The 24,907-nt window shown below is 36.5% G+C and overlaps 1 protein-coding gene across 1 annotated transcript; it reads right to left on the bottom strand.

The window, feature by feature from the left end:
• Positions 1–46: 46 nt before the first annotated feature.
• On the bottom strand, positions 47–24,636 carry LOC123546234 (DNA nucleotidylexotransferase-like). Its single transcript, XM_053551530.1, has 11 exons — positions 24,470–24,636; positions 20,895–21,102; positions 20,411–20,497; positions 19,149–19,225; positions 18,374–18,476; positions 15,210–15,281; positions 14,513–14,633; positions 8,350–8,482; positions 6,922–7,581; positions 5,512–5,635; positions 47–4,511 (listed from the first exon to the last, which is right to left on the bottom strand). Exons 1-11 carry the CDS (start codon positions 24,592–24,594, stop codon positions 4,425–4,427), a joined length of 1,797 nt encoding a protein of 598 aa, XP_053407505.1. The 5' UTR covers positions 24,595–24,636; the 3' UTR covers positions 47–4,424.
• Between the last annotated feature and the right edge of the window lie 271 nt (positions 24,637–24,907).

A 24,907-nucleotide genomic window follows, 5' to 3' on the forward strand; every position in this document is an offset into this window, starting at 1 on the left:
GTAAGGCATGTCTTAAATGAAGAAGTACAAGAAAGAAACTACCAGAAAATCTACTTATAATTTATTAATTTCATTTGTATTTCATTACTGTAAAGGTATACAACAATGCTATGGCTGTAAAAATTTAAACAAGTCTTTGAGTTGCCATGAATCTCTCTAGAAGTATATCAATCAACAATAATAGTAATTATAATACATATTTTAAAATACTATCAGACTACCAATGTTTAACAGAACATCAGCTGAGGTATACTTGTCCAGTTCAACAGTAGAAAACAAAAATTTCATAAATCAGTGAAATTTACTTCCACTTTTACTTAAAAATTAATCTGGAACATTCATATAAACTGTCTTAAACAGATAGACATAAATATTCTGTATTTTTAGAGCAGATTACAAACTAACAGTGAATCTAATTATGAAAATATTTACTTTAAAATCTGTAAATGAAAAAAGAACCTATCCTACAAAAATCTAACAAAAATATTATAATAACCAGTAACATTACTTAAAACTAAAAATACACTGTAAACATGTAAACAGCAAAACTACATACAGTAGAACCTTGCGTTAAGACCATCCCTAAGACCACCTAATTACAAAGGCCACTTTTTCAAGGTATTAATTTTTTCTGTACTATTTCAATGGTTGCAAACCTCTTTAAAAAGATCTCCCTGCCATTTGCTAATAATATGTCAACACCAACTGCCCCAAACTTCCATTAATACGACCAATTTTTGATGCTTTAACATCTTTTTGTCTATAAATGTTTATGTAAAATGAGAGGAGTTAAATGCATTAAACATAATAAATAACTAGAATTCTTATGGGACAAGTGAATTTCTTCTCTTTTTTTACCTTGAAAACTGTGTTAAACCTTACCCTACTAAATTTCTATAATGAACTTGTCCATCTTTCAACTTGGACAGTGCCATTAACTGTTAAAAGGGATGCTTACCAAAAAAATACTGACTGAATGGTGAACAGTGCAGACCATGATCAGACTGCATGGACATGCAGGCTGATCATGATCTACACTGGTCGCAAAGGCAGAATCAATCATGTCCAGCATGATAAGGGTTAAACAAATGGAAAAGATTAACAGTCAGATGAAAGATTATAACTAAATACATTTTGTTAATAATCATAAATTTTCATTTTTGTTTTGAAATTGTTTTGAACTCGATTGTAAAATTTTCTAAATTGTAAGTTCGTGACATGTAACCGTGCTAAACATGCAGAAAACATACCTTATGATATTTAAACTTTCACTAAGTGAAAACGGGGCATAATTCTGACAGAAAGTATGAGAAGAGTCATCACACCTGCTACATGAGGTCATCTTAAGATACCAAAGATGTTGTAGAATTTGAAAACATTTGTTTGAGTTTGAAAAACAAGCTCAAAATAAAAAAAATTCCAAAAAAAATCTACATTAAAATGGGAAGCAATTTTAATAGAACAGGCATTATGTAAACTTGCTCAGTGAGGTCTTCTCAAGATGTCAAAACATCTAATTTTAACAAAACATTAGCTAGAGAGACTGATGTAACTTGCCCTATGACTGGACATCTCAAAGACGTGTGTGACTATTAAACACATTTAGCTTTAGCTTAGTTTTAGAGAATTCTGCTCAAATGCTCAAAACTTTCAGAACAAAAGTGCAGATTCCAATGCTAACAAATGGTTGACAACAAAAGCTCAATCCTGTATGCCTTTTTGATATACATTGTATGTACATGTTGTAAATGAATTGTGATTAATAAAATATTGTTTTAACCAAAAGCTCTTGTATTGGAAAAAATTAAAATAGTTGAGCTTAAAAAGTTCAAGACAATATAAAAAACAACATATCATTAATTTTGTAAATTACAATTCTTGTTTCTTTTCTAGCAACATCATGACCGGTAGAAAAACAATCTGAATTATTTTTATTTCTAAACTAAGACAGAGGTTTATTAGTATTTGTAAAGTAAATCCAATAGTAAGACAGTTCTGTTTAAGACCAGTATTTATAGGACCCACATGAGGTCTTACTAGCAGGGTTCTACTGTAGTCAAAAACAAAATAACATGCAAATATACAACAAAATAAATCGCTAAATTGAGCAAAAATGTTATTCTATCACATTTATCAAAGCCATTCATGAATTTACAAAAGTTAATCTCAATGTAGAAAAACAATCTGAATTATTTTTATTTCTAAACTGAGACAGAGGTTTATTAGTATTTGTAAAGTAAATCCAGTAGTAAGACAGTTCTGTTTAAGATCAGTATTTAAAGGACCCACATGAGGTCTTACTAGCAGGGTTCTACTGTAGTCAAAAACAAAATAACATGCAAATACAGTCTAACCTGTACTAACGGTCACCTCCGATCAGCGGTCACCTCCGTTCAGCGGCCATTTTATGACGCCCCCGACGGATTTTCCTCTATTTTATCACTTTATTCAGCGGCCACCTGCCGTCCGCGGTCAGCGGCCACCGAAATTGCCTCCCGACCGCCGTATCTGACCCCTTTCAGCGGCCATTTTTCTTCCAAAACGAATTATTTTTAGGCAATAATCGCCGAAGATACCCGATTTTGAGAAGCACGTGGTTGCTAAGTTTCGCGTGACTTCACCATAAGAACGACAAAATGACATGAGCTTCTCAATTAAAACTGATAACCAAAGGTGTAATCCCCTTTTGTTATGATCAAATGGCCAGTAATTATCGGCAATTAACGTGTCGCCTCGTGTCAAATTTGTTGTTCACAGTTTGACCTCGGTTAAAGATAATATTCGATAATTAATTAGTAGCATAATATTTGTGATTTTGTATACTTTTGTCATCAAAATACTTTTAAATTTATACGATATTGTGTTTGAAAAAAAAAAAATAATAAACCACTCTATCTTTTACGGAACGTAACGGCAATCTTAGATTTAGCGTAGACAATAAGCGCCGAGAGTAGCGTCCCTTACCAAAATGGCGAAAATTGTAAACAAACTTGTTTTGAAGTTGGAAAATTGTCTGTAACAATTTTTGTAGTAAAAAAAACACGCCGGAGTTTTAGATTGTTAAGAATACCATTCGTATTGCGAAGGCAAATGCACGTCATTGTATCCTGGTAAAATAATAAAAGAAAACCCAAAAAGAAATGGGCCTAAAGGCTATAGACTGGTCAGAAGTCTGAAAAATACATATACTGGCTGCACCTCCGATCAGCGGTCACCTGGCTTAAGCGGCCAAATTGTCTGCTTCCCTTGGCTGGCTGCTTAAGACAGGTTAGACTGTATACAACAAAATAAATTGCTTAATTGAGCAAAAATGTTATTCTATCACATTTATCAAAGCCATTCATGAATTTACAAAAGTTAATCTCCATGTAGAAAAACAATCTGAATTATTTTTATTTCTAAACTGAGACAGAGGTTTATAAGTATTTGTAAAATAAATCCAATAGTAAGACAGTTCTGTTTAAGACCAGTATTTAAAGGACCCACATGAGGTCTTACTAGCAGGGTTCTACTGTACTCAAAAACAAAATAACATGCAAATATACAACAAAATAAATTGCTAAATTGAGCAAAAATGTTATTCTTTCACATTTATCAAAGCCATTCATGAATTTACAAAAGTTAATCTCCATGTAATATACTTCGTCATTATAACTTTCTTGTCCAAAACAGACAGCAGGAGATATTTCGTTTTTGTTTGCTTAAAAGATCAGTGAAAATTGGAATTGACAAAGTACTGATGTTTTCTTAACATATTGAAAAACAACTAACAGAAAAGAAACAACGTTTTCTTAAGATATTTAAAACAACTACCAGGTAAGGATTTACATATTTTCGTGAAGAATATCTTACTAATACAAAAGGCTCTGCATATCAAATACCTGGTATTTTTTAAACACAGCACTGATGAAACAAGGAACATTTATTTAAGGCTTCTTGAAATAAACTGAAATTCTGCAGGATTTTCAAAGACAGGAAAATTTGTCTTTAGGAAAAGATTGTTTTTTCTATTAAAGATTAAAAAAGAGACATCTACAACAGACATACTCCAAGTAATCTATATTGAATAAATCTTATTTTTTTACGCATCTAAATTTTAGGTTCAGATACTGGTAGTTTTCAGAAATATTGGAATACAGTGTAACTTCTCTTAATGGCACCAGTCCTGTGATAAGTAAATGCATTGTACCTCTTCACAGAGACATTTTTCCCCTTCCAATTACATATTATTCAATTTATTCTTAGTAAAATAAACTCTTCATAGCATAACCTGTAATTAATAAATACATTTTTGTCTTCCATGTGGTGCCTGCCCTACAGAGACTACACTGAACAGTGGATGGTTTAAAAGTTTCTCTCCTAAAGTTCATTAACCAGAGGCTTCAATACTTTTTTTCTCTCCCAAAGTTCATGTTACGGCAGGTTCAACAGTTTCTCTCCCAAGGTTCATGATATGGTAGCTTTAAATTGTCAAAAACTTCCTTCTCACTTCCTGCTGGAACCTTCTTACCCTGTACAGAAACCACAAAACATTTTCATTTCTTTAGAAGCAATATTATAATTGAGCCGTGGCATGAGAAAATCAACATAGTGGGTTTGCGACCAGCATGGATCCAGACCAGCCTGCGCGTTCGCTATTAAAGCCTACTGCAATTAGAGAAACCGTTAGCAAACAGCATGGATCCTGACCAGACTGCGCGGATGCGCAGGCTGCTCTGGATTCATGCTGGTCGCAAACCCACTATGTTGGTTTTCTCATGGCACGCTCAATTATAAAGAACGATATTTAACAATTTTGAAAGTGAAAATTCGGATATTTTAAAAAGTACATGTCATGACTAGAGTACATTGTATATGTCTGAAACACCTATTTTTTCTCAAGTACATGTATATATTTTGCAATAGTTTGGTGCTATAAGACTTTAGAACAGCTGATTTTCAATTAATGCTTTACTATCAACAACATTCAGCAGTTGAATTAAGTTGGAAATTCATGTTGGAATTGCTCCTCATATATTTCATAGAAAACAAGGTATATTTATAAATGTGGTTAATAAATGCAGTTGAACTTTGTTCCCTCGAATTCGACCAGAATGGCAAATTTTTTTGCAAGTAATCTGTAGTAAAACAATATACAACAAACGGATTTTGCCAGGACCTGACGATGAGTTCGAGCAAAGGGTGGAGTTTGAATTATCCAAGTTCGAGCAAAGGAAGTTCGACTGTTTACATTTCTAGATAGTTCCTTTTCCTTTGCGTTTTGCTAAAGTAGTCTAAAATACTTCATATGCTGTCCTTCCAGCTTTTAATGCTGGCAGGACAAAGGTGTCCCTCCAGGTATTATTTCCATCAATCTTCAACAAGCCAGACAATTGCTTCCTCACTTGCTGCCCTTAGCACGGACTTGAAGCCACAGAGGTGAAAGGCAAGTTATTTGAAGTTAATGTCCTAAAACACTCAGCTAGGGAGACCCTGTATTTTCATATGCCATATATTTTCACAAGAACTTACCAGGGTATAGTCATACAGTCCATGACTTGTCAGCTTCATATTAAGTTTCCTCTCAGAGTAAGTTCTGGCATCCCTGTTGAACTGCTTACTTCCTGTCCAACCAACCAATGCGTAATAATACTGACTGTAAATAAACATAGATCTAAAATATAGTCTGAAAGATAACACTGGCTATGAATAAAATCTTAAATCTGAATATATGATATTGTAAAAGAAATGTTATGTATAACAAGAGCTGTTAGGGGACAGCATTGTTTGACTATTCAACAGCCTTGTCACTAAGAAAAGTTATTTCAATGAGGTCAAAACAGAGACATAATATTGTAAACATGCGAAAAAGAATTATGGAACCTGTATCATGTTGTTAGTTCAGTAAAGTGGACAATGTGTGAAGTTTCAATCCATTCCCATTATTGGGTACTAAGATATCAACTTATATAAAAAACTTGATAAAAAATTGCAGAGTAGAAAAATGGGCATAATTTTGTAAACATGCCAAAAAGAGTTAAGGAATCTAAGAAATGCATTTCATATCATCACAGTGAACAAGTGTGTGAAGTTTCAATCAATTCCAACATGTGGTTACTGAGATATCAGCTTACGTACAAAACCAAACCGGGACAAAAATGCAGACACCGAAGAATAAGCGCGTGCAATCACTCTACCTATCCTTCTATCCTTCAAATAGTCAAGCAAAAAACACTGAACAGTACTGCCATCAGCTTTTAACTCAACCAACATAATCTAGGACACATAGCAACATTCCAGCACCAATGATGGAAGAAAGACCACTTGTGCCTTTCACGTTATTATTTCAAGCCTGGGTAGTACCTACTGACTTTCTTCAAGCTGGCTGGATAGTTTAACCCTTACCCTGCTTAATTACTATAATGAACTTGTCCATCTTTGAATTTGGACAGTACCATTAACTGTTATAAGGGGTGCTTACCAAAAGATACTGATTTGGGAACAGTAAAGATCTTGATCAGACTGCATGGATGTGCAGGCTGATCATGATCTAAACTGATTGCAAAGGCAGAACCAATTGTGTCCAGCATGGTAAGGCTGGATAGCTTAATTCCTCATGTGAAGGAATTCTATAACCCGAGCGAAGTTTCGAACTCACAGTGGTAACAGATATGTGATTCAAAACGTCTGTCCCCTAATGTTGATTTACAGTAGTGTAGTAGTGATTCAGTTGCTTTACAACTTTGCAGTCTAGAACCGTATTAATGTCAAAACCATATAGTGCAAATTCTCCACCCCATCTCCCCTAGAAGCAAAAGTTTGGGAATCTTTAAATTGTAGTTAGTAACAAGAAAATAAGTATAAATTGAACTTTTAATATACTAGAGTTAAGCTTTGCAAAAACTCATGAAATATTCCAAAGATTATCTCTCTCTCGAATACCTGAATGGAGCCATTATTAAGTCCACTCTCCTTGCAATCCAGTCCCTCTCCTCAGCAGCAAGTTCAACTGGGGGTTTATCACTGGGTCCAGTGCCTTTAATATGTCCTGATTTCAGTTCAGAAACATCAACACTTCCTTCTAGAGAGTCCACAACCTCATTTTTAACTTCTTCTAGAGTATCATCATCTTCAACTGCTAAAACATTAGGTTCTTTGTTTCCACTTGCACCATTTCTTGAATAAATTACTTCAGTAGAACTGGCCCCCATCTTTTTTACTTCCTTACTAATGTCTACATTTTCATTATGTGATCTGTAGGTTCCATTATCAGTATTTCCATTGTTCAACTGATTACCAAATGGCTGTAAGCCTGGCGTAAGAATGTCGGTATTTATTTCACTTTCACCACCACTGTTTCTTACTTTTTTGGGAACCTTTATAACACCAATCCATTTTTCAAAATGGTCTAGTTGCCCTCTTGAGCTAAGTTTTGTGTTTCTAGCTAATACATCATCAGTATATGTGCTACGTTCAAGCCGCCCACACAGAACAGTGTCTGCAGATTCTAGACTGTGCAGTAACTTAGGCAGTGCTCCAACTATCTTGTCTTCTGTTGGGTGTGTTATCAATATATCTACATCATGTCCACTGGTCTTACCTCTAAAAATACACAAACATTGGAGAAAAATTTGAAAGAGCATGACTTTGTACTTGTACAAACCTGTAAATTATTATAACTACATGGAATGTTATGGATACTGGTTTCTCAAGGAATTTGAAAACAATAGGTTTTTTATTTTGTTTTGTTTTTGTTGGGTTTCCAGTCAAACAGACACAATTTAGGTCATACAAGGTCCTTCCAGTTATAGTTGTGTATCAAGGGCAGGTCCATCCAAAAGGGTGGGGTGCAGCTGGCATGCTCTCCCTCCTAAATTCTGGTCATACACTTTGATGACCTAAAATTGACTTGGTCAAAATTTTCAATTCTGTTTGCTTGTAAAACTTTACTAGTATTTATAATTGCTGAAGTAGATTGTTTGCTTGCAAATCTTTAAGCAGACAGTCAAATTAAAACAATTATCAACTTCATCATATTCATTTTTTTATTTACAAATGTAAACTAAATTTAATAGATGAAATTGTGTCAAATATTCCTGCATAAACTCTGCCAAATATACGACACATTGCACCATTTGAGGTAAACTTGACAAAACACTTCTTTCTAGGCATGCCCAAGGACTCCCTAGTAGTTTCAGAGGAGTAGTCTGGACAAACTTTTGTGACAGACGGACAGACAGACAGAAGACAGACAGACTGATGGATAAGACAAAATCAATACATCTCCCCAGACATATCTGTTCAATCTGCCAAAACATTACGAGGTTTAATACTCTTAGATCTTCAGCTACATTGAAATTTTAAACAAACCTTCTGAATCCACCAGTGACTGTTGCAATAGCTCCATGCAAAACTTTCCTAAGATGTTTTTGCACCAACTCATAGATAAAGCAAGCTTCGTGCCTCAATACTGGTGTTGTAAGATCATCACGAAAAGCAAGACCTGTAAAATATGGTACCTGTTTAATACAGTCAAATCTTTTTGGAAGACCACCTGTGAACAGAGATCTAATGACTCTAAAGACCAATAGTTTCGTATCTGGTCTTAACCTGTAAACACTTTGAAATTCTCATACTCCAAATCATTATCTTTATATAGAGGAATGACAAGATCTGCAACAGCATGCTTCTATATTTCTCATTATACTTCATCTGTATTTCCCTATATAGTATATAATATTTCTATATTGTAATGGTTCAGTGTTTTATAGCCTAAGGCCATTTCTTTAAAACTAGATGCACGGGCAACATATCGAGCCTGCCATGCACGTACGCCCCCACAGACAGAGGGACGCATGCACATACACTGAACAGCCATTCTGACAACTACGTCTTCCCTTCCGCAAGCTGGCTCGACAAAAATTGACATCAAATATGCTACAGCATGCTGGCATGTATCTATTAAAAAAACAGTCTAAAAATATATCAAGTTTGTTTTGTTTTTAATAAAAAAAGGTTTAATGTCATAACACCATTAAAATAACAACACAAACCTAAATATAGCCAAACAGTCTAAAAATAAACCACGATTTGTTTTAAACAAGAGATCACAGAGTGATCTTGGCGCCCACCAATGTGCCATTTTTGAGTGTTCCAAATTTCAAGACTTATTGACTAGATCATGGTCAAATTTCATTTCCATACACAACACTGTGCATGTGGTCCAAATTCGAAAGCCGCAGCTTGAGAAATGTGAAAGTAGGTCACTAGATCAATTTCAAGGACAAAGTTCTTTGTACACAAAACTATGCATGTGCATCAACAGGGGTTTTTTTTATTCAATAGCAGAGGCCGAATATCGGCCTCGTCCCCCAGCCGAGGATTTCCCCCACAGCCATGGATTTCCCCTACCGCAGTCGAAATTCCCCTACGTCCGAAATTCCCCCTCCGAAATCGTAAACAAAGCAATGGAGATTACTCCCAGCGATTTTCCTGACCGAATATCGGACCCGTTCACAATTGCAGACGGTCTTTCACAATTTTCAATGGGTGTGAAAACCTTTAGAAATAGTAGAAAAATGTTAGAAGAGCGTTCAGTGGACCGAAGGTTCCGGTTTTGACCAGCGAAAATCGATAAAATCTCGTATCTGACCCGCACATAATATGCCGTGAGCGTCTGCTTGTCTAGCGGTAATACTCTTTGATGCGTAACGAGTTAGAAAGCTCTGCCCCTTGTCAATCAAAATCCCAGTAAACTTCATACTGTTTGTCGACACCAGCGTTAGTATGATAGTAGGCGGAGCGTCGTATGTTAATTAGCTACTGACAGATGTCAATCACGCAACGCGCTGACTGATACGCGGTTATCATCAGTATGTAATATAGTTGATTGATAAACAATGCAGCGTCAGATTATCATATTTGTACCTCTTGTTAATTAGCGGTAACAGCTTATGCTGTATTGTGTAGTATGTGTTGTTAATTTAAAGTAATTATTTTATGTGCTTGATTTGATTAAATAAGCTGGTCGGCCGTTACGCAAATTTATTATCTTTGCCGAGGTATTTTGCTAGAGCAAAATAAAATATAAATGTTTTAAGTAATCAGATATTATAAGTATGGAATAGTTCTGGTGAAAAGATGAAATTTAAAACGGGTATTTTATCAAGAATTTTTAATGTTTGCTTTCGTTTTTTTCATATTTGTCACACGTTTTCGCGATCGTGATTTTCGGACTTTTTTATCCTTTCTTACAAGATTTTCTAGTACAACTGAAATAAAAAGCCAACAAAAGTATGCATTTAATAATAATATGATGACTCTTGCAAAAGCAACTCTTATTTTAAAGCATTTTTTGTGAATAAAAGCATGTGACCTTTAAATATTCAATGATTTGAGCATTTCAACTCTCCCCCACCCACCTTGTTACAATGATAAGTGAACATTAGTGCAAGTCCATCTATTGCTAAGTGACAGTGTGTATAGTTGATGAAAGTTGCAAGAATATGTAATAAAAACATAGTTTAAAGTGTTTATTATGCATAATTGTAAATTCCCCCGAGTGAAAAAATCCCCCAAAACTGCTCGTCGTGCGCTATTTTCTTCCCCAAAAGACAGGCTGGGGCCTCTTCCCCCAGTCGTAAAAAAAAACCCTGATCAAGTTTGAAGGCTGAAGTTTGAGAAATGTGAAAGTAGGTCACTGGGTCAAAATCAAGGTCAAATTACACTTCAGAACACAAATCTATGCATGTGGTCCAAATTTAAAGCCTGAACCTTCAAAAATGTGAAAGTAGTTCACTAGGTCAATGTCAAGGTCAAAGTTTGTTTCGGTACACAATCCTACGCATGTGGTCTAAATTTGAAGCTTGTAGCTACAGAAATGTGAAAGTAGGTCACTAGGTCAATCTCAAGGTCAAAGTTCATTTCGGTACACAAAACTATGCAAGTGGTACAAATTTGAAGGCTGTAGCTCGAGAAATGTGAATGTAGGTCACTAGGTCAAAATCATGGTCAAATTTTATTTCGGAACACAGAACTATGCATGTGGTCCAAATTTGAAGCCTGTACCTTCAAAAATGTGAAAGTAGGTCACTAGGTCAATGTAAAGGTCAAAGTTTGTTTCGGTACACAAAACTATGCATGTGGTCCAAATCTGAAGGCTGTAGCTTGAGAAATGTGAAAGTAGGTCACTAGGTCAAAATCAAGGTCAGATTTAATTTCGGAACACGAAACTATGCATGTGATCCAAATTTGAAGCCTGTACCTTCAAAAATGTGAAAGTAGGTCACTAGGTCAATGTCAAGGTCAAAGTTTTTTTCAGTGCACAAAACTATGCATGTGGTCCAAATTTGAAGGCTGTAGCTACAGAAATGTGAAAGTAGGTCACTAGGTCAAAATCAAGGTAAACTCATGTCAAGGTTCATCTTGCCACTCAAAACCATACATGTGGTCCAAATTTGAATGTTGTAGGTTATTGACAAGAAGATTTTAAAAGCTTTCCTCTATATAGGTCTATATGAACCATGTGGCCCCCAGGGCGGGGCCATATTTGACCCTAGGGGGATAATTTGAACAAACTTGGTAGAGAACCACTAGATGATGCTACATTACAAATGCCAAAGCCCTAGGCTTTGTGGTTTGGACAAGAAGATTTTCAAAGTTTTTCCCTATATAAGTCTATGTAAACCATGTGACCCACGGGGCAGGGCCATATTTGACCCTAGGGGGATAATTTGAACAATCTTAGTAGAAGACCACTAGATGATGTCACATACAAAATATCAAAGCCCTAGGCCCTGTGGTTTTGAACAAGAGGTTTTTCAAAGTTTTTCCCTATATAAGTCTATATAAACCATGTGACCCCCAGGGCGAGGCCATATTAGACCCCAGGGAAATAATTTGAATCATCTTGGTAGAGGACCACTAGATGATGCTTCATACCAAATATCAAAGTCCTAGGCTCTGTGGTTTTGGACAAGAAGACTTTCAAAGTTTTTGCCTATATAAATGATTTATATGTGATACGTCCCGGATTGTCCCGGAAATTACATACTCGTCCCGGTGTCCCGGACAGTCTTGAAATGTCCCGGAAAAATAAAAATACAGGAACAAATAAAAATAATCCCCCAAAAAACTTGGTTTTTTTTGTCTATAAGTTGTTGAAATTTACACAATAAACAGTCCCCGGTGTCACATTGTTTATTCCTAATCAGTTTCATGCCCTCGAGCGGGACACGTGTTGATTAAGTCCGCTTTGATCACGCGACGATCTTTTGATGACACTGATTAAGTTACAGTCAGTTATTATGATGACCCTGATTAAGAACTGACAGGATTATGCAATCAATAACTGTTTTATGGTACTTAAATTAGGAACAATAGTCGTAAATCTCTATGTTTTTAGCACGTTGGCGGTAAAGCTACATGTAGCCTTTATGGAAGAGATTATTGAAAACTGTCAATTCAACGATAATTATTTCAAAAGGTTGTAATAATTTAAGATCAAGATCGACTGTCACACATATTCTAAATTAAAATATTGAATGCCTTTGCCGACCGGCCCATTGAAATTGACCCGACTCCAAATATTTTATATTGGCGATTTTAATTACAAGATATATTTTATTCCTGTAAGGATTCAATTTAATTATTTGATAAATGTTTAAGCTTTAGAATGATACCAAATTAGCTAGAATCTAAATCACGATGACCAGGTTGATTTTTCGTATATAGTAAGTCTCCTAATTCTGTTCACCTCGGGAACGCAATAAATTCACGTGCCGAACTACAGATGTGTATTACCCGTACATGAATTTACCTCCCTTGGAAAGCTAGACGACATTTGCAGCAAACATTGTAAGCGAGTGAACAATGTTTATCTCGCAAAACTACATGTAATATTACGATATTTTTGCATGAAACAGACGAATACCAATGTCACGATGTATGTCCCGGACAAAAGGTAAAAATCCCGGAAATTTTAACTCAGAATCCCGGAAACGTTCTGAAAAATTATGGCATGTATGATAAATCTATGTAAATTATAGAAATAAACAAAGGGCCATAACTAACTAAAAAATTGTTGAACCAGTCTGATTTTCAGGGGGACACAACTAGGGTACTAATACATCATTCTGACAAAGTTTGGTCAAAAACCCTCCTGGTAGTTTCTGAGGAGATGTGATAACGAGAAATTGTTAACGGAAGGACCGACGGACGGACGGAAGGACGACGGACCATGGACGCAGAGTGATTTGAATAGCCCACCATCTGATGATGGTTAGCTAAAAATGAGTTGGCCTGATAGCCCTGAGTCATTCACCTTACACTGACTGATTTATCTTGAATATATTTCATGGCAAACTTACTACTAACCGTAAAATTTGTATTTAGTATGACACTTGATACATAGCAAAGATTCATTAAGATCCATTACTGGGATTTTTCATGTTAATCTTTTTTCTATTATTTGACCCAGAGACTAGATTTTATGCCAAGATGACTAAGTTTTGTAACTGCCATTACGACAAAACTAGAAAATGTCAGCTATAGAGTGACAGTTAACTTCCGCGAGTGTCAACTAGGTTTTTCTGTTATACGGCTCAATACTTCTTCTACAATTTGACCTAATGACCTAGTTTATGACACAAGATGACTCATCGATCAGTTTCAAAATTTACCTACGTTTTACAGAAAAACATTCTGTCAAAGTTTTAAACAGACTAACTAGGAAATAATGTCTACAGAAAGTTAACAAGGTTTTCCTATTATCAAAACTACCAGGTTTTTTCACCCCACATGACTACTAAAAAAGACAAACTTTTAAGCTGTGTATACATATTTTTGACTAGGTCCAGAGCCATAACTCTGGTCTGACTGAGTCAAATCCAAAATAGAACACAGGTGCACAACTTCACATGCTATATCACAAACATCTAATAGGTTAAACACAAACTTTTAGGTCCTTAATGCACATTTTTGACTACATCATGGGCCATAACTCTGGTCTGGCCAAGGGAAATCCAAAACAAAACCCCAGGTGCACAAGTTCCCTTGCTGAAAAATACTCCTGAAACTTCTAATGACTTAAGTCAAATAGATTTCGAGATACATGGGACCAAAAATTTTATTCCCATTATGCATATTTTTACTAAGTCAAGGGCCATAACTCTGGCGTGACACAGTCTAAGTCCCTGGTGCACAATTTCACAAGCTTCACAACAATACAATCAAGTTTGATGACTGTAGGTTAAATACTTTTTGAAAATTCTGAGGAAGGGACATCTACAACAGAAAATTCCTTTTCACACATAGTGAAGTAGAAATTGAATAAAAGCAATTAAGCCCTTATTACCATTATCCCTAATTGCAATTAGCATGCTATTAAGCAACAATTATCTTTTTGATGTAAGAATTTTTTCTTTCAGAACCTAAGGAAAGACATAACACAACAAATGCTTATGTCGTAAATACAGTATGTAATGACTATACTGCATCAGGCACAGAGGAGGTAACAAAATCCAAATAATTTTACCCCACTGGACTCTCCAATCAGCTGATTTATGCCCTTTCTGTACCTCTTCAATGGAGCTCCAACCTTTGGCTATAAACTGCTTGGCTGTTGAAGGTCCAATACCAAATATTTCAGTAAACAGCTGTAAACATTACATTATCATTCATGTTCAAGTTATTATCAACTGAAATAAATAAACACTCTAGATCTGCTCCCAATATTTTGATAAACCCTGGAGAATGCATCTAGAGGTTTGTTTGTTTGTATGTTAGCTTATTTATAGTCACCATCATTAATCCATATGGGTGACTCCTCCAGAAGACTGCTAGAAATGTTAGTGGGAGGATATTGCAAGATACATAAGACACTCTAATTCCAGAAGCTTCCCTGGTTCTTTAGTGTCCCAGCTGTAAAGCACCCATACACAGGACTCTTAATATGCTAATGTAAGTATTTATTCTTAGTTGGTGGATTGGGGCCTTAACTCACAACCCCTGGATTCATAGTCAGACAGTGTTACCACTGGACCACTGCGTCTGCTGTTAAACATCCAGAGGTCATCTCAATATCACTTAAAAAAGATAGCAAAATGTAAACAGAAACCATTTATCAATAACATATTATCATTTATGTTAAGCATGAATTTAAAACTTCACTTATACTTTACTTATTGTACCTATAAAATATCAACTGAAATAAGAATTAAACATTCCGTTACCTTCATTTTGTGAAACCAAGGATCTTTCAGAATATTTTCAACTTCCAAACATTCCCCGTCTTCAAGGATTTCCTATCCATGAAAATAATATACAATGTAGATATTTATCATCTCAAAATACTGCAAAAGTAATGTCTCATCTAACAGCACATCCTAGCACTAAACTAACTTTAAAATAAATGGGAAAAACGATAATACCCTGTATTTACAGTCAGCCCTGTCTGTAAAGACCATCATTAGGGAATGAAAAGTGGTCTCTGCTGACAATAGGTCTCTCAACACATGATTGTAAATTTACACTATAAATTGTTTAATGTGAAGAGAATATCTTGACCTTTATCAGCAGGTTTTGTATTAGTGGCTTTTATTCAAAGGTGGTCTTTAGTATCGGCTTGGCTGTATTTTCTAAAATTAGATTCTTAAAGCTTTAGATTCAGATTGCATTTGAAAAAGTATGTTCAATGTTTGTATTTTCTGTGACGATTTCCGTAACGTTCTGGTCAGTGACTGAAACTATTTAAAAGAAATGAAATGAAAGAAATTTTCTTTGCAACTAAAGAAATTATCTATGAACAACAGCTGCTGCATAATGTCATTTGACAGAAGAAACAAGATCTTCGTACAACACTACTGCTTTTCTAACGGAAGTTGATTTGAGAGTGAGTCAACATTTAAAACAATCAAGCTTAGGTAAATTTAGTGTACCATTAAAACTAGATATTAGTTAAATTTCAGTTTGATATATCCTTCATTTGAGATTCACAGCTGAATTGAACAATTTTGGTAGAGGGTCACCCAAGAAAAATTGCTATGAAATAATCTGAAATCAGACCAGTGACTTCTGAGAAGATTTTCAAAGTTTTCCATATAGTCATATAGAGGAGACTATTAGTTACCCTGCCCCTAGTAGCTACATTTTTAGACAAATCAAAATACTTTGTTTCAGAAAAGATTTTTTTAAAGTTTTGCATTTAGCTATATAGTTAGAATTAGCCCCGCCCCATGGCATGCATGCCTTTTAACAAAACAAAATGATTCTAAGGATATTGGTAGAGGGTCACCTAGGGAATATTTCTTTAAAATAAATTTGAAACTGACCCAGTGATTTCTGAGAAGCAGATTTTTTTTCCTTCTGCTCCCTGTATGGAGGACCTAAATCTGAAGGAGTTTGAAAAAGAATCAGTGTGATGTTTGGCTGAAACTGGCTTGATAATTTAGGAGAAAATGTTCTTTAATTTTTAAAGAAATTATGGATGGATAGACATTTAACAATCTGACATAAAAGTTCATCAATAGCATGAATGAGCACTTCACAGTCAGGTGAGCTATAAGTCCCCACCTACTTTCTGGTTAACACTGAACACTTCACACTCAGGTGAGCTATAAGTCCCTACTACTTTCTGGTTCACACAAAGCACTTCACACTCAGTGCGCTATAAGTCCCCATCTACTTTCTGCTTCACACTGAGCACTTCACAATTAAGTGAGCTATAAGTCCTCACCTACTTTCTGGTTCACAATGAGCACTTCACAGTCATGTGAGGTATAAGTCCCCATCTACTTTCTGCTTCACACTGAGCACTTCACAGTCATGTGAGCTATAAGTCCCCATCTTCTTTCTGGTTCACACTGAGCACTTCACAGTCATGTGAGCTATAAGTCCCCACCTACTTTCTGGTTCACACTGAGCACTTCACACTCAGGTGAGCTGTAAGTCCCCATCTACTTTCTGGTTCACACTGAGCACTTCACAGTCAGGTGAGGTATAAGTCCCCATCTACTTTCTGGTTCACACTGAGCACTTCACAGTCATGTGAGCTATAAGTCCCCATCTACTTTCTGGTTCACACTGAGCACTTCATACTCAGGTGAGCTATAAGTCCCCATCTACTTTCTGCTTCACACTGAGCACTTCACAGTCATGTGAGCTATAATTCCCCATCTACGTTCTGGTTCACACTGAGCACGTCACAGTCATGTGAGCTATAAGTCCCCACCTACTTTCTGGTTCACACTGAGCACTTCACAGTCATGTGAGCTATAAGTCCCCACCTACTTTCTGGTTCACACTGAGCACTTCACAGTCAGGTGAGGTATAAGTCCCCATCTACTTTCTGGTTCACAGTCAGGTGAGGTATAAGTCCCCATCTACTTTCTGGTTCACACTGAGCACTTCACAGTCATGTGAGGTATAAGTCCCAATCTACTTTCTGGTTCACACTGAGCACTTCTCACTCAGGTGAGATATAAGTCCCCATCTACTTTCTGGTTCACACTGAGCACTTCACACTCAGGTGAGCTATAAGTCCCCATCTACTTTCTGGTTCACACTGAGCACTTCACAGTCATGTGAGGTATAAGTCCCAATCTACTTTCTGGTTCACACTGAGCACTTCTCACTCAGGTGAGCCAAAGTCCCCATCTACTTTCTGGTTCACACTGAGCACTTCACAGTCATGTGAGGTATAAGTCCCCATCTACTTTCTGGTTCACACTGAGCACTTCTCACTCAGGTGAGCTGTAAGTCCCCATCTACTTTCTGGTTCACACTGAGCACTTCACAGACATGTGAGGTATAAGTCCCCACCTACTTTCTGGTTCACACTGAGCACTTCACACTCAGGTGATCTGTAAGTCTGCATCTACTTTCTGGTTCACATTGAGCACTTCTCACTCAGGTGAGTTGTAAGTCCCCATCTACTTTCTGGTTCACACTGAGCACTTCACACTCAGGTGAGCTGTAAGTCCCCATCTACTTTCTGGTTCACACTGAGCACTTCAGTCATGTGAGGTATAAGTCCCCATCTACTTTCTGGTTCACACTGAGCACTTCAGTCATGTGAGGTATAAGTCCCCATCTACTTTCTGGTTCACACTGAGCGTTTCACAGTCATGTGAGCTATAAGTCCCCATCTACTTTCTGGTTCACAATGAGCACTTCACACTCAGGTGAGCTATAAGTCCCTGTCTACTTTGTGGTTCACACTGAGCACTTCACACTCAGGTGAGCTGTAAGTCCCCGTCTACTTTCTGGTTCACTCTGTCTACTTTAAATAACTGATATCCCTGGGTATAGTAAACTCACTTTTCATCGAACACTCGTGAGTGCTTCTTAACAACATGCAATTAGACATATTTCACTCTCAACTCTAAACATATTTTACCTGTACAACTCTTTTACTGTGGTCTCCTATATTTGTTATATTGTGTAACTGCTGTATACTGGACAAAGCAAAGGGTAATGACTTCAATACACATGATGCCCTCCTGAAAGCATAATTATGCAGTATGTATAAATTATTTTTAAAACAGCTTTCTTCTGTTATGTCGACAAGTTTTAGCAGTCTTAGATTTTACTTAAAATACTTTTCATAATGTCAATTTCATGGTCAAAAATGTATATTTTTTGTTCCATTGTAAAACGCAGATAAAATCACAGTTAAAAACCTTTTTTAGAAATTTTACATTTTTGTATAGAAATGTTGCTATTGTACTTATTAAGTTTTTTTTCACTATAAATTAAAAATCTCTTTTTACCACTCTAAGAGTATTTTCGAATAAGAAAAGCCTTGTAACAGAAAGGGTCAATCAAACAGTAGGTACCATATCCGACCATAATAGTACACCATAACAGTACATTTTTATATGAGCCGTGCCAAGAGAAAACCAACATAGTGGGTTGGCGACCAGCATGGATCCAGACCAGCCTGCGCATCCGCGCAGTCTGGTCAGGATCCATGCTGTTTGCTTTCAAAGCCTATTGGAATTGGAGAAACTGTTAGCGAACAGCATGGATCCTGACCAGACTGCGCGGATGCGCAGGCTGGTCTGGATCCATGCTGGTCGCAAACCCACTATGTTGGTTTTCCCATAGCACGGCTCATATATCTTTTTCTAAATCTACCAACTCTTAAAATAGGTCAGAAATAATTGTTAAACCTGAAAGCTAGTGCCCTGGAATAATCATGGTCTCCCTCTCGTAGGTCAGCAAACTTCTCCAGTACTTCTAATGCTTTCTGTAAGAACCAAAGTTACAGTCAATCAATAGCCAATATTGACCCTTTTCAAGTTTTGTTAAAGTTATTCGCTCACAGATGAGGTGAAATTTTTCAACATGTTCATTTCCACCAAGTTTGGCATGTCACACAGTGTGACAGAAAAAAATGATTAAAGTGAGTGAAAAAATGGGTTAGATATTGGTAAAAAAGCAAGGGGAAAGTAAATTTTCTCCATCATTTAAAAGGTGCTACAATAGTTTAATACCTTTTGAACAGCACTTTTGGTAATTTATTAGGATATATTGTAAAATTCTTAATATCTTCATTTCAAGAATTATGCACTTGCATACAGTGTGAATTGCATGATAAACATTTCATTCTAATATAAATAAATGCATGTCACAGACAAAATCTTCCAAAACTAGAGCTATCACTAAAGGTGATGAATGTACCCCCCGCATGCACTGACACAGTACATTGCAATTTGACGCACACAAGATTGCATAATTATGTGGACTGTATATATATATAGACTGTATGTATACAGTACAGTAACAAAAACTAAGTCCCATAACTATGCAGAATATTTATCTAAAAGAACGTAACATGCACCATGCACAACTAGGGTTGGTACTGATCACTTGTGTGAAGTTTCATTAAATTGTGTGCAAGGGTTCGGAAGATTAGGCGCACACAAGATTGCATATGCAGACTGTAAGTACATAGTATGTTAACAAGAAACAAAGTCCCATAACTCTGCAATTTTTGTTGTTGAAAGAACCTAACATGCCCCATGCACAAATACTGTTGTTACTGATCACTTGTGTGAAGTTTCATTAAATTGTGTCAAGGGGATGAGGAGAGATGGTGCGCACAAGATTGTGTCTATGTATATAGTATAGTAACAAAAAACAAAGTCCCCATCTCTGCAATTTTTTTTTCTGAAAGGACCTAACATGCCCCATGCACAATTACTGTTGTTACTGATCACTTGTGTGAAGTTTCATTAAATTGTGTCAAGGGGATGAGGAGAGATGGTACGCACAAGATTGTGTCTACAGACAGACAGACAGACAACCTGAAACCAGTATACCCCACCCCCCCTTACAACTTTGTTGTCGGGTGGGTACAATAACTTTATTCACATTTTAAATGAAAATTGATAATGATACTTTTTGTGCTTATCATTAAGCAAGAACTTACTGTATACTTCTCATTCAAGTGCCTTAAGGGCGTAGCTCTTTGACAACCATACTCGGCCAAAACTGCAGACTGGTTTGTACTATCAACCTGAAATATATGTACATGTAGTTAAAATTAGCAAAGTAAAACAAGCAGTCATTATGCCTCAATCAAACTGTAAAACCACTGAAAATGCAGATCAACAGAAATTATGTATAATTTTGTCACATGGATGCATTAAATTCTTATTTAAATAAAATAATATTCAGTCCAAACTTATAAACCTGTGGAGACCAGTTTCAAAACTCAGAAATCTGACTGGTTCTCTGAGAGCACATATTTGATATTGACTAGTGGCAAGGCTGTTTTCTGAGACAAGTCTGAATCAAGCTATAGGTGCTAAATAATATATATATTTATGCAAATTTCACAGCTCAAGCAACATTGAAATAACCTGATCTGATAGAACTATCGCCAGAGTGTTAATTCAATACTTCTTATACACCTCTTCATTTCTCTGTGCACTGTTACTGGTCCTCTGAAGCCTGTGTTTTTGTTCCACACTGACAACTGTGCCTGCTCTCATACAGTCTGCAAACCACTGTACTGAGACAACATTTACATCATCTAGGCTGCTTGAATCTGCCATATTAAGCTTCCGCAACACTTGATCATATTCTTTAAACTCTGTTACAACATGCGTAACACTTGTACTGAAATTAAACATGCAGAAATTTGCTGAAAATGGTTATCTATATATATTTCAATTATCCTACATTTAGCAATAAAATTGAATTAATCTATAAAATTCACAGTCCAAGATCAAACAAGATTCTACATGAGTAATAAAAGTACATTTTCTCCCAGTTTTGTTCTATATTATTCTGCAAGTGGTTCTTTTGACAAAGTTTTTATGGAAAAGGGCTCTTTATTGACTGAGCCTAATTTAACCCTTACCTTGCTAAATTTCTATAACAAACTTGTCCATCTTTCAGTTTGGATAGTACCATTAACTGTTAAAAGAAGTGCTTACCAAAACCAGGGGTGTAAAATTCCACTCGCCCGCTCGCATTGGCGAGTTAAAGTCTGAGTAGGACGAGTGGACCTCGCTGTATACTCGACCGATCGGGCGAGTGGTTTTTTACGTCCTTACTTTACCAAAATTCAGAAATTACAACTCCAAAATGTCAACAAACTTTGAGATGGTTCAGTCGCTACCTGGGTTGACTGGAATTTACCCGCGAATCGTAAAGATATCAAAACGTCATGCAGGTAATTTTCCATTCCACAAGCACGTGCGACCTATCGTATTAAATATCTAATTTACGTAGACACGTACACAAAAAACGTGCGTAGTGCATTCATTTTTTAACATTTTCGCTTCAAGTTTCCAACACCTCTTGAGAAATAATACTATTTGAATTCTATAATGATCTTAATAAGATATCGACAGGAATATAGGCAAAATTCTATAAAAACGGTCGAATTTTCATATAATCATTTGTAAAAATTCAAACAGCGCGATCTTAGTTACTTATTTCTTTCTAAAAGTAAATAAATGATGAATACTCTGGGCATAAAATTCAGACTTTTGACCAGAAAGAACAAAAAACAGAATAAAAAAATCTTAAATAATGAAAAAGCAGCAGCAATTACAATACATGGAGTAAAACGATTTTTGGCAAACAGATTTTCTGTTAGTACGGCAGAATAGGTTACGTGACCTCGTGAACGTAAATAGAAATGCGATTTTAAAATAAAGCAATGTGATGTCATTGCGGTTTTTAATAAGTTTTAAATGAATCTTTGTACATGTATTTTTTGACCAACAATTTAAAAGTTTTTTTTGTCAAACAATAATGTAAATTCCTTGAGGGCAAATAGGTCACAGAGGTAGGATATCCACTATAGTAACTATCGTTTGAGACATTTACCTTTTATACGGGATATAGCACATTCGCTTTTGATAGCAAATTAAGAAGAAACTTTTTATTGATTTCTATTTTTCAGCAATTTTAAGAACCGATGCGGTAAGATCAGACAGTGATGTGTCACATGGCGCGAAAACATGACGTAATGCCATGACAATCTCGAGCAAAAATACCGCTTTGATCTCCACTTCAGATGTCAACATACTGACACACTTCTTTTAGTTCTTTGAGGGGGTGTAAATTGATCATGAATTACTTAAAGCAGGCCCTTCCCCAGAAATTTTTTAAGGCGCTGGGGTAAAGTTTGCGTGGCGGGATAAGGGGTGGGTGCGGGAGGGGTTTTCCCTCCCGTGTTCGATTTTTTTTTTAAATCAAACCCAAATGGTGGTTTTTTAAGTATACCATATGCAAAACAACACAACAACATGTATTTCATTACTTCTACATTTTTATGCCCCCGAAGGGAGGCATATAGTTTTTGAACCGTCTGTCTGTCTGTCGGTCTGTCAGTCTGTCGGTCTGTCCGCAATTTTCGTGTCCGGTCCATATCTTTGTCATCGATGGATGGATTTTCAAATAACTTGGCATGAATGTGTACCACAGTAAGACGATGTGCAGTGCGCAAGACCCAGGTCCGTAGCTCAAAGGTCAAGGTCACACTTAGACATTAAAGGATAGTGCATTGATGGGCGTGTCCGGTCCATATCTTTGTCATCGATGGATGGATTTTCAAATAACTTGGCATGAATGTGTACCACAGTAAGTCAACGTGCAGTGCGCAAGACCCAGGTCCGTAGCTCAAAGGTCAAGGTCACACTTAGACGTTAAAGGATAGTGCATTGATGGGCGTGTCCGGTCCATATCTTTGTCATCGATGGATGGATTTTCAAATAACTTGGCATGAATGTGTACCACAGTAAGACCACATGCAGTGCGCAAGACCCAGGTTCGTAGCTCAAAGGTCAAGGTCACACGTAGACGTTAAAGATCATTTTTCATGATAGTGCATTGATGGGCATGTCCGGTCCATATCTTTGTCATTCATGCATGGATTTTAAAATAACTATGCATGAATGTGTGACACAGTAAGACGATGTGTCGCGCGCAAGACCCAGCTCCGTAGGTCAAAGGTCCTAAACTCTAACATCGGCCATAACTATTCATTCAAAGTGCCATCGGGGGCATGTGTCATCCTACGGAGACAGCTCTTGTTACATAATCATATAACCATCAATATATCATATACACTAAACAGATGTCCACTTCTTTTATATGTATTTTCGAACAACACATAATTATTATGTCCTTCCACTTCTTTTGTACTAACACTAACAACACATAGGCATTTTTGTTTTCATATACCGGTAAGTGTCTGTCTTTGGCTCTGTGCCATTCCTTTACTGCACCACTGAGTCTTAGTTTATCAACTGAATAATTACCGATAATCTTTAACGTTTTTTTTTCATCTCTGTCAACACGGGTGGATGGACGATGATTATTGTGTCCAAATTTTTTAGACACTTTTCAAAATAAATATTTTCGGGAAATAATACTTACTATTGTACATAACACTCCTTTTATAAAAGTGACAGTATTAAAAGTGTCAATTATTAGGGCGAGTGGCTGTTCACTAAGGGCGAGTAGATATTACTGGCTACTAGTCCTGCAGGGCGAGTGGTGTGAAAAAAAAATTTACACCCCTGAAAACCATACTGACTGAAGAGCGAACAGTGAAAATCATGATCAGACTGCAAGGATGTGCAGGCTGATCACGATCTACACTGGTTACAAAGGCAGAATTCAATCAATCATGTCCTGCATGATAAGGGTTAAAAGCAAGGACTTTAAGCTAAATCTATGCACTCTCACTCTACTGCTGATGTGCAAGCTGTGAAATATTTACACAGACATGTAGTGACAGTTTTTTCCCACTATTTTGGGAATGGGGCTGGGTCCTTTCAGCTCAGTTGGTATAACACCTGACTTGCAAGCAGGAGGTCGTAGGTTCAAGTCCTTCGCTGGGAAGATGATTTTCTCAATTAATTTCAACAGATGAGTAAAAACTGTGATTTAATTAAAGAGTCTAGTAAGTAGCCGAGAAAACAAATATCCGAATTGTATGCACTAAACACATAATCATGACATTTACCTAAATGTGTCTGTTACTGATATTTTCCTCTTGGCTGCCGCATTTTTCATGTCCTTCAGACGTTGTTTCTGAATCTTAGCATCCAGAATATACACTAAAAGTGGTATTTTGGTCTTTGTTGACATTTCCGCGGGAGATAATCGGTGTTCGTTCGTTCGACGGAGTTCCTAATTCCCGTATCCTACCCGTTCCGCTGCAGAAAAAAAACATTTACATTTGAACTTTTGTTTATCGCAAGCTACTTTATGTCAGATACGATATAGCAAGCCGAGCTACCGTATATGTAAATGGTTTAAATGTTTTTTGTTTTGATTTCTGCAAAATTAACAGGATCTTTTCTCGATAGTAGCCAGGCAACCTTCTACTTCTCTGGTAATCTATGGATTATTCAAGGCTAATAATACCGCTACACCCAGAAATTGTTTAAGTATTATTTTT

The sequence above is a fragment of the Mercenaria mercenaria genome, chromosome 9 (assembly GCF_021730395.1).
Source record: "Mercenaria mercenaria strain notata chromosome 9, MADL_Memer_1, whole genome shotgun sequence".
NCBI classification, from domain to species: Eukaryota; Metazoa; Mollusca; class Bivalvia; order Venerida; family Veneridae; genus Mercenaria; species Mercenaria mercenaria.

Bases quoted from the DNA above. Each gene is read 5' to 3' on its own strand.
- LOC123546234 (XM_053551530.1), bottom strand. From the start codon at position 24,594: ATGTCAACAAAGACCAAAATACCACTTTTAGTGTATATTCTGGATGCT. The intron at 8,483-14,512 runs GTAAAATTATTT...CATATTTTACAG, and splicing joins TGATTGGAGAGTCCAGTGGG to GTCTTGCTTTTCGTGATGAT. The intron at 5,636-6,921 runs GTATTCGAGAGA...GTTTATTTACAG, and splicing joins TTAATAATGGCTCCATTCAG to TCAGTATTATTACGCATTGG.